General features: G+C 42.6%; 1 protein-coding gene across 2 annotated transcripts; it reads left to right on the top strand.

Moving 5' to 3' along the window:
* Positions 1 to 8,072: 8,072 nt before the first annotated feature.
* LOC146371341 (serine/threonine-protein kinase pdik1l-B) lies at positions 8,073 to 16,230 on the top strand. Of its 2 annotated transcripts, none has more exons than XM_084953733.1 (4): positions 8,073 to 8,247; positions 8,598 to 9,362; positions 10,849 to 11,074; positions 14,637 to 16,228. In XM_084953733.1, exons 2-4 carry the CDS (start codon positions 8,622 to 8,624, stop codon positions 14,879 to 14,881), a joined length of 1,212 nt encoding a protein of 403 aa, XP_084809859.1. In that variant the 5' UTR covers positions 8,073 to 8,247; positions 8,598 to 8,621; the 3' UTR covers positions 14,882 to 16,228. The 2 variants fall into 2 exon arrangements, with proteins under 2 accessions (XP_084809859.1, XP_084809860.1); XM_084953734.1 differs by lacking the exon at positions 8,073 to 8,247 and adding an exon at positions 8,314 to 8,460 and having other exon boundaries at positions 14,637 to 16,230.
* The last annotated feature ends 458 nt before the right edge of the window (positions 16,231 to 16,688 follow it).

The following is a 16,688-nucleotide window of genomic DNA, read 5'->3' as shown; positions in this document are numbered from 1 at the left end:
GTGTGCAGGCTAAATCAACTGAAATAATATGAGATATATGTATATCCTGTGTGAGGCATCACTTTGTGATTTTGTGTTTACTCCGTGATGAAAGTCATCTTGTTGAATGCACTTAGGCCAGAGGGGCCGATGTGGCAGCCTCGCTTCTGTCTGTCCCAGGGCAGCTGTGGCTGCAACTGTAGCTGTGAGAGTGAATGAACAGTGGCATTGTAAAGCGCTTTGAGGGTCTCAAAAAGCACTATATAAATGCAATCTGTTATTATTATTATTATTATTACTTAGGTTCAGGCTCAACGTCGGTCTTTAGCAAAGAGTAAATAATGGGACGTTCCACTCTCACAGCAGTGATCACCTGGCCATGATGAATGTGCAAAGCATATTTTGTGATAATCCATCAAATTGCTGTTGAGATATTTCACCAACTCTGAATTTTGATGGACAGAGGAGGGGCCACCAAAGTCAGGTAGGTTAATCCATCCTGTAACTGTTAGTGCTTCATTCTGGTTATATGTTATGTTTTCTACTGGTAAGACAAATTCCTAGGGCTGTTTTCAATAGTGTGGCCAAATGTTAGAGTTCAGTAGCAGCTGATTATGAACACAATAATTTTGTCTATAAATACATTTCATTGGAGAAAATGACTTTTTTCTTCTTTTTTCTGAAGTTCAACACCTGAACTTCAACTTCCTTTCACGTTGAGCTGCTCTTAGCCTCAGCTTCCTTTGAAAATGTGAAGGCTGACTCTGAACCTGTGTGAGGTCTGATAGTGATGGATGAATTGGGTCTATAGACAGAGCCCTGGGTTAGACTGAGATAAGGAGCCTGGAAGAGCAAGCAGCCTTTTGCAGGGTCTGTCTGTCATTGATATCGTTGTGATCCACCAGCTGTTCAGTGCACATAAACGCCTCCTGTGGTGGCCAAGAAGCAGCAATTACCTTGATGACAAAGAAGGCCAAGCTTGGCACCACATCACATTAAAACCTTAGAAGTCTCCTCTATGTATTGATTTTGATTTGGAAATTTGAAGCCAGTAAAATGAAGCGATATAGGATTTCATCTTACGCGGTGTGTTTGTCCTCTCATGTACACTGCTGTGCTTTTTGAAGCTCTTTTTTTTATTCACATTGTCTACAAAATAAATTATTAATTTGTACATACTATTATTTCCTCAGATGATGTAATGTATGCAGTATTTCTGATTTGGAGTAGAGCCAAGTCAGCTCCAGTACTGAAAGAAACCAATTTTATCATTTATTAAACAACAAGGATTAGGAACATAAATAACCCTCCTTAGGAAGTGGTTATTGGTGTGGAAACAGCCATAGCTTAGCATTGAAGCTGTACAGTATATTGGAGTGATTAGTGCAATAACAGTTGGTTGTTTTATGATGAGATGCAATGAAATATTGATTGATTGATTGATGTCCACATGCACTCATCATGGGCATGAATGTGGTGATAATTTGGGGCTTTTAATGTTTTCTTTACACTGTTCTTTTTCCACAATGATTGTACAGCATCTTTAATGACTTTTTACTGTTGACCCCCCCACACAGAGTCGAGGGCTCATCATCAACCAGAAACTGCTGGAAAAACTAACATCAAGTTTTACACCACCAGGGAATGAGCTGGCCATGAAGAAGCTACTGCTCCAGAACTGACACCTTCAAGCTGGACTGACATTTACAGCTGCCCACACGAACAAGACAAAGACCTTCCTGAGAAAAGCTTTATAGTCACACAAGCAAATATTAATCAATTTGGCCACAATGACAATAAGTATGTTTGGAGGCTATCAAACATAAGAACACACTACCAACTGTCAGGCATGGAGGTGGTAGCATCATGCTCTGGAGCTGTTTTGCTGTCAGTGGTACTGGTACACTGCACAGGATGGTTGGAATAATGAAGAAGGAGCACAATCTCCGAAATCTTCACCTCAAGTCACCAGCTAGACAACTGAAGACACAGTTGTTCCTACAGGACAGCGATCCCAAACACACATCAAAACTGGATATGGACTGGATAAAGCAGGTTTTCCTTAAGCCCTGACCTCAAACCTACTGATGTTTGTGGATTATAGTGAGCTCTGTGCCAGGAAACCACGTCCAATAATTCTGTGAAGAAAAGTGATCAAATTTCCAGCCAGAATTATTCCCGAAGGTTGTCGTTCGCAGCCAAAATAAATACACTTTGTTTTTTTAAAATAACAAAACATCATCACCTCCCAACCCGAGCTTATAAATGTTCACATAAAATGCATTTGTTTTCATTAGGACAAACATTCACTTTCAATTCCTGCACAAGAACACGTTCAGATGATTTCTTCGAACACCGAGGGAAATATTCGGGTGTTCAAGAGGCCAGATGGAGTTGATAACTCCCAAAAGACTCTCACAGACAGAACCAGGGCCACCATAGGCCAAAGTCACTAAAAGCACAAAGAAAATGTAGCGTGAGCATACTTCATGAAGTATTGAGAAACATTTCACCCACCAGGGTGAAAGGTCAAAGTCTACAAATACACACTTTTGGAGCCAGCCTCAGGTGGCCGTTAGAGGATCTGCAGTTTTTGGCTGTACCACGCTTCACGTGTCTGACCCAAAATACTTTGACCTACAGCAATTTGAGGAAAAAGAAATGACCTCAGTGTCACCCCAGTACAAATAATGGTCTCCACCTGGACACCCCTGTCAAAAATGTCTGGCTTCGTCACTGATAGCTGTGGCCAGAACTGACCGATGTATGGCTCATTCATCTCAAGTCAAGCTCCTCTTTCCTTTTCCATCTCATCCAGCGGAGGTGTTTTACCGTCCTCCTTTGCAATGAAACTCAATGATGTGAAACCAAAGGAGGGGGGAACTCTGGGGTGGTTTATGGCAACTCGAGGTTTTCACCTGTCAAAGCACAACTGATTGTTATTAACAGCAGGCCGGAAAATGAATTTTTGCCTGGAAAAGAATTGCATTTCCACCCCAAAAGCCATCGTAATTTTGTGTGGAAGAAGAATTACATCTCAGCTCGGGAAAAATGTGCAGTGTCAACCACCAAATCCTCAGAAAACTTTTATTTCGGGGCGTAAGCATTCACGAGGACATAAGGCAGTATTTCATTTGTTTGTCTGTATTTATCTCATTGCATAACTCCATCCAGATCACTTTGTTTCAGTCCTGTACAGCTACAAAAGGGGTATTTGAAACCAAGCAAGTGTTCTTTCCTCACGGCCACTATATGCAATCAGCCCAGTGCCAGTAGAAAGACATTTACTTTACGCAATAAAGACATGAGGATGATGGCAGACTTTTCAATGAAAGGCTGGCTTACGGAGGAGGGAAACCATTATTTGTCAGAGTGACGGCTGTGAAATTGAGTACGGGAAGCTGAGAAGATGTTTACCGATGTTTACTCTTCATGTGGGGAAGCTCGGGATAGACCTCAGGATTAAATTCAAGGGTTTTGACCTCAATCAAGGAAATAATTACTCTTGCCCCTCTGGTTGGTGGACTGCTTAATTAGCAAGCAAAGCCCCCACAGAAATTCCATTAGAGTGAAAGCAGAGGTGATTAAAACTATAATTCTTATTAGACTCATTAGTACCTTTTTGGGGATGCCTGGCATTATTGAATGTGCTGGGAAATTGAATTCATGATGCTTTGTGTGGATTCAGCACGCCCTGTGCGGTGCCCGGTGTCTTCATCCAGCTATGTAACAAAACAAGTTATATGACAATAGAATAAAGGGCAGAAGTGAAGTGTGACTCACTCCAACTTGCTCAAGTTATGAAGAGTATTCATGATTGGCATCACTGATAAAAGCTATGGATCGCATACACATGCACTTCTGAGCTGCTCTTTTCTTTCACTGTGTGCTTCATTGTAGTGAATCACTATGCTTCCTATTATATTCTCCCCAAAAAACAAAATGCACACACACACCTGCTGTTATCTGTCATCACCACAGTTGCCATGCCTCCGCCAAAAACAGTCGATACTGATGTAGCACCCACTCACTCTACAAGAGTGTATAGGTGTGTGTTTTGTTCACAGGCTCTTTTGTGATTAAATGGAACTGCAGCAAAAAGGGAAGTTTGGTACTTTTGGGGCACTTTTGTTGTTTTTTGGGCAAATTAAATAGGTTGATTACAAAACTGTCCTAGCCTCTAATAGACTATTCAGATTCCTCTCTTTAGTAATGTATTCTCTTGTATTTTTTTAACAAAATGCCTTTCGGTACTGAAAAGCAAGGACTAACAAATAGGTGCAAAACACTTCCGGTCAGGTTTTACTTTTCATTCTCTCTCTGAGCAATTAAAAGCACTAAGAGGGGAAAGGTTTCTGTCATGGTAAATGCAGATGCAAGTTGGCAACGTATCAAAAGGTAGAAGGGAAAAACAGCAGAAACCCAAAATAGTCCCAGAGAGAGCCAAAGTACCGGATGGCACATCTAGGAAAATGCAGTCATTGTGATGGAAACCTACAAAACAGTAGACACTGGAAACAGGAGGGGAAAGGAACACAGCTGAAACTAATCAGTACAATAAACGAGACAGGAAGTTAAGCCCAAAGCGAGACACCTGCGGTGTACAAAGAAGCAACGACTTACTCAAGCTTAAAATCAGTTTTCTGTCTCACAAAAGTGACTCTTGTTTTAACTGGTGACATCGCAATGGGAACTTGGAGATCCTAAACACATAGCTTAATCAGAATTCTGTAATTTATGTAAGTGCGTTGCAGATTCTCTGCTGGGGGAATTTGTTTTAAAAGTGCAAGTTGTTAAGGTTTGTCTTACTAAAACCAATGAATTAAGCACAACTGGTACATGACATTGTCACAGGAATATGCTTGTATTGATTTGGTTATGCAGAAAATGCGTAAATGCTGTTATCCTCTAATCTGCTGCAAAGTCTCCTTCACACTGCTGCAAAAGACAAAGAGTACCTGTGCAATCAGCAAAATTCATTTCAAAACCCAAAGTAATTGCCACATTTCTTTTATTAGCTTATGGAAGACTAACATTTAACGTTTAGCTCAGGGCAGGGGTCGGCAACAAGCGGCTCGTTAGTCCTTATAGTGCGGCTCCGCTGGTTTGGGAAAATAAATTAGAAGTATTTAGCTGAAGTGTATTTTGATTATGTTAGTTCTTTTTTTAAAACTTGTACTTCTAAATTGGAAGATTATTGTGATAGGGCCTAAATAAATATAAAAATAAAATTATATTCTATTATTTTTTTCATCGCTCAAAATAAGCGTCACATTCGCAGAAGCCGGTGTACCCGCCGAAACGCCGTGCGTTTATCGAGACTTTCAACCCCAGTTAGGCCAATTATGGACCTTCGGATCCACATTATGTCAGCAGCTCCACCGTGAACTATGTTAAAAACAAACACCGCTCACGCTTCACAGACGACAGCTTACAGTCCTGCGTAAAGATGAAAGTGACTTCGTACAGCCCCGATTTGCAGACGCTGTGCGCAGAGGTTCAGGAGCAGAAGTCCCATTGTAAACATATCACGGCAGACCCGACGATGTTTGCATGAACGCGCTTTTCAGCATCTCTTTATTGACCACTTTTCACACACGGCTGCTGTACACACACAGCCGGCTGTAGCTTTTCAGCTCACAGCCCGACACACACCAACACAACAGCACAGACGTTAAGGAGGCGAGGTGTGATTACGGGTGCCGCTCAGGTGCGTCCTCCTCCCCTGCAGCGGCGCTGCAGACCACGCCCCGCCACACACATTAACCAGGTAAAATACATATTTAGGCAGAATTTTGCAAATATCTATTTTTCATTTTTTTTTTGCAGCGTAGAGCTTTTTTCCAATTATTTTTTTAAAAGTCAGGTCAAGGCTCCAAAAGCCCAAAGGCGATATGAGGGTGACTCACAACAGTTTTTATTTGCTGGATCATTTTAGTTCAGCTTTCCTTTTGTTATATTTCTTTAAGAGTTCAAAATGTGTTAATTACATAAATAAAATGTAATTTTCTCTGTAGCACTTCATGGATTTTATAAGCAACACACCTTAGTTGTTCACACAAAGCATAAAGGTTAAAAACAATATATGCAGTGTTATCTTCATTTTATATGTCAAAAAGTATCCCAGTGTTTTCTTTTGTGTGGAAACCGGCTCCAAATGGCTCTTTGGGTGCTAAAGGTTGCTGACCCCTGGCTCAGGGGATGTTAAACTGGTGGGCCATAGACCAGTAAAACTACATAATAAATGTATAAAATTATAGTTTTTGTTAATTTACTATAGATGTACTAATAGCAAACAAACAGGAACTTTCCTGTCATTTAATTGTTTATCTGTTATTTAATTCATAGGTGTAGTATGAATGGCAATGGGTGGGCAGTCTTTATCAACAGCAACTTGTAAAAATACAGTTAAAACTTCCAAATCTGCTTCACATTTTCTAAGGCTGTGGAATGGGCCAGATTGGAGTCTTCACTGGGCCCATTCTGGCCCCCAGGCCTTATGTTTGACACCCCTGGTTTAAGGGCTCTAATGTCCAACCATAAACAGAAGCCATGAGAGCACACTCAGCATAACAAAATTTGCAGAAATTAAAATATTTGTTTTACTGCTCTGTGTAATAAATCCCAGGATGAATGATTTTCAGCAGCATTAAGCTGCTCTCGTATTTGCACATTTCTTTCTATTCTTTATAGATTTTTAATCACCATTTTATCATCACCATCTGAGAAAAAGTCAGGCTCTGATAATATTAAAATAATATAAACATACAGTCACAAGTCATACAGTTGTGACTTTATAACTGCTGATTTCTAATCAATAGCATAACCTGGTCTAGGGTGGGCTAGGCTTGAAGCACAAACTACCATAAGAAACAAACCACCTTTGTATTACAGGAAACCCGGGGTTAACCTTTGGGACACATGCAGGGCCTCATTCCAGGAAGCAGGTTTAGTGAAGTTAGCTCATCCTGAAAGGAGGGAAACTCTGGGTTTTCTGGTTCAGAAAGAGCTCCAGTCACTTACCAGTCAGTTACCAGTCAGTTACCAGGGTAACAGACTCTGTAAGCCTGACCTGGAATGCTGAATGGTTTTCTTCAGTAAACTTTGAGGTTTGTCTGACTCCTTCCTTCCTGTTGCACCAGAAGCAGCTGACTGACTGCTGGCTTCATTTCTTCACTCATGAAGTTCCTCTGAAAGCTCAGAGGGAATTCATTTGCAGAATTTTACCTCTACTCAATCATTTACTAATCAGACTCAGAGCATAGACATTAATAACATCTGATTTATTATTGACTCAGAATAAATCGATATCTTTCTTATTCTGTGACTCTGTGGGCAGCAGCTGTCAGAACGTCATTCTTTTGCACAGGAAACGTTTAGTGTACATTAGCAATTGCTGTTTAAATAAAACATACCTGTATAAAGCTTTAGACAACACCCTGCGTGATGGTGACTTATGCCATGTTGTAATCGGTCACATAACCTCTGTCACACTTGGGATTTTGGAGTTCATGTGAATCTTTGAGGCTGAAACGATTTTCAGACTAAAACAGCATTTCATTTATTTTTAAGTTGCTTCTGAAATGCAGCCGCAGACCGTCCGACGATCTTCTCGACATTCTCAAAGATTGAGATTCAGTCATTAAACGATGCCCAACAACAAACAAATGGTGCATTTGTCCATTTGTGAGTTCTGTGCATACGACTTTGCCACACTGATACTGATAAGTTCTACCCACACTGACTTTGTTTGCTGTTTACAGATTTTGTTGGATCAAACACAAAGAACACCAGAACCGTATTTAAATGAGCTATTTGTAACTGCTAACCGTATTTTTTCTGCGTTTACACAGACAAATTCTTTTGTTATTCGTTCAGATAAAAGCTCCATCTGGGCCTTCGTTTTCATTATTTACCCAAATAATGGTGTCCGTTTTTGACGTAACAAATTCCCTGTCTGAACTCCAACGTGGGCGGGGCTCGGACAATTCGAATCACATTACACGTCTCGGACTTGGCGCTCAACCAATCACAACGCGGTACTGAGGTTTCTTAGCCAATGACGATGCGTGTATAGGCAGAGCGGGATGTTCCGAAACTTAGACACGGAAGTTTGTGACATTTTCGTCTGCGTTTCCTGTGTGTGTCATAAACAACAACAAAGAAACTCGTATTTGTTGAACATGGTTTCGTGCAAATTGCCTCCAGTCGAATAAACGGAGGATTCAAGGCGTTCCGTCGCTCATAAAAGAAGCTGAAGTGTTCCGGGTAAGTTGGAAATCAAAGTAGGAAGAGCTTCGTGTTTCGATGCCCTTTTAAACCACAGACTGCGCTATGTTAAACGCGCCGTCGGTTACCACCTTCATGCGGTCAGTCGGAAGCGTTATTGTCTGTAATATACGGTTCATGATTGTTCTTCAGTTAAACTCTATTTTAAGATTTATTATGTTGACTCGTTACGAACCTGAACGTCAACTTGAGGTTAGTCTTTTCTCCTGTCATAAGCTACGATATGGATAAATGTAACGCTTGCTTACTATATTAAAGCGCTGTTTACGGTGTGCTAACTTTAGCGACCACTTGAACGTGATTGTATAACATTAATCTGTGTTTGTCAGGAGACACAGCAGCTTCCGGGAGAGATGGAGGAGCTCTACACCTTAGAGAGGGAGGTGGGACGAGGCAGTTACGGCGTGGTGTTTGAGGGCCGTATGGCCAAAACTGGACAGAAGGTGGCTATTAAGCGGCTGCCCTGCAGCAACCCAGAGTGTATTGAACTCTACTTGCAAGAGCTGTGGGCCATGAGAACCACAGCCAGGAACCACGTCAATGTCATTGCACTGCACAGCTGCCTCCTGCAGACGGGGTCCAGGAGCCTGAAGACCTTAAAACCAGGGAAACTGCCCCTGCGTCTGGTTGAGAGCGTGCTCAAAGGAAGTGTGGTCACAGCAAAGCAAAGTCAGGAAAGGACCAATCCTCAGTCTAACACCAGGAGGAGGACAAACTCTGGCTTCAGACTGCAGGACAGGACTAACACTGTGCAGGCCAGAGCTCATCTCCATAACAAGGATGAATCAAATGCATCTGGTTCCACAACCCCTCAAAGGCCTCAGAGCAGAGTCAGGAAGAGACCGGCCCCAAGGGAGGAAGAGCAGACTGCGCCGCTGCGCTGCTTGGCCCTGTGGCTCGTGATGGAGTACTGTGATGGAGGAGACTTGAATCAGTACCTGCTCTCCAGGCCCCCAGATGCTCAGCGTAACCACAGCGTGGTGCGACAGCTGTGCAGCGCCGTGGCCTTCCTACATAGCCTGGGAATCACCCACCGGGACCTGAAACCTGACAATGTGCTGGTGTGTGTGACACCAAAAGGCCCCGTCGTCAAGGTGGGCAGATGTGACGGTGTTTATCTCAGATCAAGTGGCGTCAAGCTTTGTTTGAAAAGTCACACTGTTCAAATTTGAAGGCACATTAGTGCTTAATAGTTCTGCTCTCTGAGGGGGTGTTTGCTTTTCACAGCAGCAGTCTGCTTGAGACGCAATTAACATAACAAAGTAAAATATGAAGAAAACAATTGGAAACAAAATTGCTCTACTGATCTCTTTATAGCTAAGCAATGAACACATTATATACAAAGCAGAGGGAAAATATTTATGGCACAGCAGTGCAGCCAGGAAGTGAGATTCCACTGAAAGTCAAATCACAGATCGAGTGTTCGTGTAAATCCATGTAAACCCAAACAAGCCAGATTATCTGGTGAGTTTTTATCTTTATTTTTGGAACAAATGAAACTCTAAATTAAGATGCAGCTACAGGTTGCTTTCATTGTTTGTTGATCTGCCACTTACGTCTCTACAGAACATCAGAAAGTCATGAAGCATGTCCAGCCAAAAGTGATGTCATCACATGTAAAGAGCACTCTCTACCAACATTGAGTCATCATTCTGTAATGATCAGACCTTACGTATCTTTGTAAATCATCTTAGATGCGTGGATGAGTCTTGCTGAAACTTTGGCCACTGTGACTGCCAACATCTCTTTGGTGCTTACAAATATTTTTACTCATCCCACACATTGTTCAATCAAGCACCAAATAAAAGTGTCACCGTATAGAATACAAAGTCAGATTAGAGTAGCGTGTCACGATATAATATAAATCAGGGGTCCCCAATCCCAGTCCACGAGGGCCGGTGTCCCTGCAGGTTTTAGATCTCACCCTGGGTCAACACACCTGAATCACATGATTAGTTCATTACCAGGCCTCTGGAGAACTTCAAGATGGTTATTTATCCATTTAAATCAGCCGTGATGGATCAAGGACACATCTAAAACCTGCAGGGACACCGGCCCTCGTGGACTGGGATTAGGGACCCTGATATAAATGATCATAGCATATGTATGTTTCCCATCTTCCCAATGGTTGATTAATTTTCTACCAGTTGGCTAGTAGAAAAAAAAAAAACTTTGCGTGCCAGCTTTTCTTTCTTTTTCTTTTTTGTTCTAAGCCAGATATTAAAAGTAAAGGACAGCGCTTTTTACTGTCCTTCTAAAACCAGGGGTAGGCAACTCCAGGCCTCGAGGGACGGTGTCCTGCAGGTTTTAGATGTGTCCATGATCCATCACAGCTGATTTAAAGGGCTAAATGACTCCTCAGCATTTCTGAAGTTCTCCAGAGGCCTGGTAATGAACGAATCATTTGATTCAGGTGTGTTAACCCAGGGTGATATCTAAAACCTGCAGGACACCGGCACTCGAGGCCTGGAGTTGCCCACCCCTGTTCTAAAACTATTGGTGGCACATTGATGAGACTATGCCCAAGCTTTAAGCTAACCGAAGGCGTGCTGGTTTTTCTTTTTCTTCTTTAACCCCGAGGTGGCAGATTTTGGTCTGAGCAAAATGAGTGAGGGCTCCGTGGATGGCGGCCTGACCAGACAGCACTTCTCCTCCACCTGTGGTTCGGACTTCTACATGGCTCCAGAGGTGTGGGGCGGGCTGACCTACACGGCCCAGGCAGACATATTCTCTCTGGGCGTGATGTTTTGGGCGGTCCTGGAGAGAATCACCTTTCTGGAAGAAGGGACGACTGAGGAACAACTGGGTAAGCGTCTCGCTGAGAGAAGACGTCACCATAAGCCTCTGCCTCACTATTTGGTGCACTCGCAGGAAGGTGGGAAAGGTTGAGTGCGCGGTCAGCCTGGTGATGATGCATCGCGCTGAATCCAGTTTGCCTTAATTAAGTGGCACATATTAAAAATGTCAGCTGCTATACATCATTCATTTATCAAGCATGGATGGTACGATCATAAATCTAAATAGCAAAAAGATGAATGATGATTTATGCAATGCTGATGTGGATTATAGTACCTTGTATTTTAATACAAGCTGACATTATGTAATTCAGCCTTCCATCTTATTAATAATTTGAGAAATCTGCGTGTTCGTCCATTCTCTCATCTTTGCTCCAGACCTGAGGAAGTTTTAATGACCGCTGGTTCTCCACAGTGACTGCTGCCCACTCCACTCAGTAAGAGCCATAATAAGAGGGAGATGCAGCATTCAGAAATAAACTGAGATCTCTGAATCCCACAACAGCAAAGTGGTGAAAGTGTAACTTTCAGGAGAAATAAAAGCACTTTTAAAAACGATATTTTGTGGAAAGGTTAGCAAACTTTGATTTGACTTTGACTGCATGATTCGTAAAAAATGTACAAACTTTAGACTCCAGCTTTCTTTCTGCCAGCTCCTCCTAATAATAGGATATAAAACGATATCAAATATAAGTCATATATTTGGATGTGTGACGTGTAACTTAACACAGCGGTCCCCAACCCCCGGCCCACGGACCGGTTTGGTACCGGGCCGTGAGAGTTGAGGCTCGGGTGTGAAATTGATGGTTTTCAGGGTTTTTATCGTTAACTCTGTTTCCCTGGGTCTTTCCTGTGTTGTAGTTGTGCATCTTATTTTGAAAGAAATGTTTATGCGTTACCATAGCGACAAGAGAGCATTAAGGGGCGGAGAGGAGGATGTTACTCTCGATGTTGTTGGCGCATTTCAGGAGGACGCTGCTAATAAAGTTACAGTTACACAGTGAATTCGCGTTTATTATTATATTTACAAAATACCAGAGTTTTTGTCTCGGCCGTATCCTTTTATTTTGTTGTATTTATCCGCCGCACCTTAAAGGCCGGTCCGTGAAAATACTGTCTGACATTAAACCGTTCGTGGAGCAACAAAGGTTGGGGCGGCTGGGTTAACACGCAGCCAGGTGTCTAGTTAGGTTTGTAGAAACGTGTTTTTCTTCTTTCACGTGAAGTGTTTCCGTGCTAATGACATGACGGTGCGTAGCTACGAGTACCTGTGTTACACACTGCTTCCTAATTGCATCTGACAATCTCTGATCTGAGAGGTTTTGTGGTCAGCAGCAGCTCAGTCGGTGGATCCCCGACGAAGTTTTACAATGAGTCCTCAGTCTGTTGCTACAGCTTTAAAGAAGATTGCTTATATTTTCCTAAGTGGCAGATGAGTTGGTATTTGTGTATCACAACATAATTTGTCCTTCTCGTACGTCAGCATTGTCATCAATGCATTGGAAGTATAAAGTCTCCAGAGTTGTTGGCAGTTCGATTCGAGCAGAGGAGGGCACCGAGCCATGCGCTGGAGCTCTGCAGTGAGATTTTAATTTCTTTTCTTGATGTCTCGTCAGAATCCCGCGTGGCCGTCGGATGGTGCAGCGTCTCGATGTACAATAACGCAGAGCGCTGTTCTGCTCTCAGAGAGCAATGAAATGGCTGCGACACCGACGCCTCATTTTGTTCGCACAAACCCGATTCTGCTCAGAGGAGACCGAGCAGCGGGGCGATGTGAATCATTATCCCCAAGTTTAGTGCCCGAGAACTTCCCTGAGTCGTTGATGCTTCATTATGCTGAAAGAAGATGCTTACTATTGGAGAGTAGTGTGAGTGGATCATTTTTTCCCTTTAATAAAAAAAGTAGAGTTTAGCAGCTCAGCTATCACAAAGAGAAAACAGAGAGATTCAACTGAAGGTGTTTCAAAGGTAGAAATAACGCTCCATTATTTAACTTTAGCGTGTCTGAGGATGTGCACGCCCACATGCTTACACAACGATCCAGGGGAGCGGAGAGGAGCCAATCACAGAAAAGCAAGACTCAGCCTCCTGTGCTTTAGGCCTGGAAAGCCTTCATGGCGTTTTGCTCAGTCAGGTTAGGCAGTGATTTGCTGGGCTCTGACTCGGGCCAGCGTTACTCAGACTTCAGTGTTGACCTCAGGCTTTTATGAACAATGTGTCACCTTAGGGTCCTCTGTGATTTTGGTCACACTACCTCGAAAACCTGGTGTTGAGCTAAAGTACCAACCGATGCTTTTCAAATGACTTTTTTAAATTTTTGCAGCACATGTGTTTCAGTGATGCGGCTTTATTAGTTTCCCTCCATTAATCTAATTTTTCTGTTAATAATGTAGTTGTCTTATGTCTAATGATGACAAATGACCAGTTCAAGTGATCAGAGTTCACAGTTTTATCTTATGGTTTCTTGATTACACTTATTAAAATCTTCTGGTGCGAAAGGAAGAAAAGAAGCTCAAATATTTCAACTTTGATTCTGAAGATCAGAGGCAGGAAGTTCTGCTCATGGGTTAGGGCCATGTTCAGCTACAGAAGCAAGCACATACACTTGTATATAATGATAGCGCAGTAGATGCCCATGACACCTGTGGACAGGTTGGGCTCTTCAGTTGACCCACTGAAATATACTGAACACCTTTCAAAGTGTTGACATCATGTAGTGACCAAGTCACAGTCTGTGAACACATTTAAACATGAAAACACTCGTTTCACCATCAGTGTGTCTAAATCTTTACACGGATCATTTTTAATGTAAACAGTTATTGTTAAAGTGAGGTGCAAACACTTCCTGTTTGCATTCCAAGGAAACTGACGTGTGACAGGATTACTGTCCGTGGAGTCAGAGCTAGAAGCTTTACAGGTTTCTGTCATCTCGGGGTCATGTTAGCTAAACCTTGGAGTAGGGCCCGGTGCCTGAACTTCATCTCATCTCTGCTAATAATGATCCGACTCTTACGCCGTAGCACTCTAAGCCAGACTGATTACACTTGATGCTGTCTCACAGGGCCAATCAGAGCCTCAGTTCATCATGTGATGCTTGATGGATTGTTCCTGTGAAGGAGTAAGGCTGGCCCTAAGCTCTTATTGAATCTCTATTTTCTTTGTAAAGGACCCATACATAAGAAATGTCACACAAGCTTTTTATCACATGCATACTAACAGTCTGCCACAGTTTTAAGGAATGCAGACACATAGAAGGGAAATAGTTTTACCGAGACATCCACAAATAGTCTCCACAAAGAAAGCAATTGATGAGAGCTAAGAAAATCCCAGCGTCAATTTAATTTAAACATTTTTGTGTTCCACGGTTTTCCTTGTCATTTAATTGTAATTATGTTGTTTCTGATTAGTCCATGAATGACTCATTAATAAAGTGTGTCTCGTCGTGCTCTGAACATCTTGCACACCCTGTTAGTAATTCCTGGTAATATTCCACGCCAGCTTCTCAAAGTCACTGAGGTCTGAGGCGCTCTGCCGTGTCTAACCTACCCATCTTCCTCCCCGTTTCCCCTTCAGGCGCCTACGTGTGCAAGGGACGCTCAGGCTGGCTGATGCCGCTGGGAGAGGCTCTGTGGGAGAATGCAGAGCTCCAGCTGTGCATCCCGACGAAGTTTAAGAGAGCGCCCCCGCTGCCGCCCCCTCCCGGCCCTGCCACGTGCGCCCTGCTTTCAGAGATGCTCGCCTCAAACCCGGACGCCCGGCCGACGGCCGACCAGCTGGGGGCCAGGGTGCGCTCCGCTCTGAGAGAGGACTCCCACTGACACAGAGTACACTTGAAAGACTGAACGACAGTAAGGAGCCCAGGCTGCAGTTCGTCCTGTTTGTTTAAACAACGGGCACTTTGATGCCTCAGAGAGGAAGGGATGATAAATGTGTATGATTATCTGGGATTGCAGGTGCTAATTTTCTCCCTGAACCACAAGCTCAGCTTCTAAATCGTGTGCAAAGCCATATAAAGGGAAAACGGGAATGATCCTCCAGTGGGAAGCTGACACTGGACCCCTGTGAGTGGTGCAGATAAACACAGTATCAGGTCCATGTAGAGATCAGGTGGGGCTAACTGCATCTCCTGTTTGCACTTGACACAGAAAATCACTTGTAGTGTGTGTAAATATGGCTGAATTGGCATAAACAGGTTTGCTGCTCAGTGAGTCTTAAAGGTTTTTTAATTCCACATTATTATTATTATTATTATTATTATTATTATTATTATTAAGCCTAGGTTTGGCTCTACTGAGCTATAAGGACATAAAAGTAGTTGGCTTAAATCTATAGCACATCAGTGTAGTGTGGGTCAGACTACATAATGCTGTGTGTGCTGAAATAACTCCGTGATACTATTATTGTGTCTAAGCTGTAATGTTTCAGTTTATGCTGTTATATGTTTTCACAAAGGTGTGTGTGGACATGATTTTAATACTCAGTTTCACTCAAACGTTCTCACCTCAAAAATCTTCAGAACAAAACGTCTATTTATTCTTCTGTTTTAGTGAAATATAACCTTTGTATACGTCAGTTTACCTACTCTCAGAGGCACTTAGCGTCTTTTTTCCTGCCTGTGTGCATTAATATTTGAGTTTGTCATTTGTAAATATTTCTTCATCATTTCACGTGTTTGCTTTGAGTTAGTGACGCCGTCAGCCGTTTACAGGATTTTCAAACTTGTGTCATATCTGCTGCACAGCACGAGGCTCGCTGTGACAGACGGTCGCTAGCGTCTCCTCCTGAACAGGAAATTAAAGCCAGGCGTGTGGATTGTTCTGATCATATCCACGCAGTGTTCACTCTGTTTATTAGTGATCATCAGTCTCAGTCACATGCGTGGACGAATGGAGATCGATTATAACATCAACTGTGTCCTAAATTTCTTGTTAATCTCATGTAATTTAAATAAAGATGGATTTATAACCTCTTTAATCAGTGGTAACCGGAATTTTTATTCGTGTAAAATTCATGCTTGCAGTCTAGTTAAAGTCAAACATTGACCTGTGGAATAAATGAACTCTTTGCTCGATAAGGCTGTTACACCGAGCGCACGGAGACTCGGACATTAGAGGGAAGTAGTATGGGCTCAAAATGTGGTCATAAATATTTTGTACTTGTAAAAAGATTTGTGTGTGGACTTAGCCCAAAAAAACCTGCAAGTCACAAGTACGAATTTTGACCCTATTTTTCTTCCTTTCATCTGATTGGTCAATGTCATGTCAATCACAAATGTAACAATCCAATCAGAGAACAGATGGGTTTGGCTGTCGGAGGGGCGCTTTTTTTTGAACTGCAGGTCTTTGAAGGGAATAAATGCCCTTTTACATGCCAGCCCAGCGTTTTCCTTCATCACCACGAAGGAAAACAGTCTGTGGTCGTCCGAGTTTGGTGATTTTTGTGTCACAGGTCTACGTGTTTAATACAGGGACTTCCACAGCCTTTTCAACAGCGCTGCGGACCGCGGAGCGGGGTGGGGGGCGGGCAGTGTTTTGGAAATGACAGTCTTCATCACAAAGCTTTCTTCCTTATGAATTAGCATACATGTTTTTATTGAACATTTGAAGAACCAGCAAAAAAAACCAA

The sequence above is a fragment of the Perissodus microlepis genome, chromosome 15 (genome assembly GCF_051167445.1).
Source record: "Perissodus microlepis isolate ML-2025 ecotype Zambia chromosome 15, ASM5116744v1, whole genome shotgun sequence".
Lineage (NCBI taxonomy): Eukaryota > Metazoa > Chordata > Actinopteri > Cichliformes > Cichlidae > Perissodus > Perissodus microlepis.
This window is presented reverse-complemented; position numbering and strand designations above follow the sequence as displayed.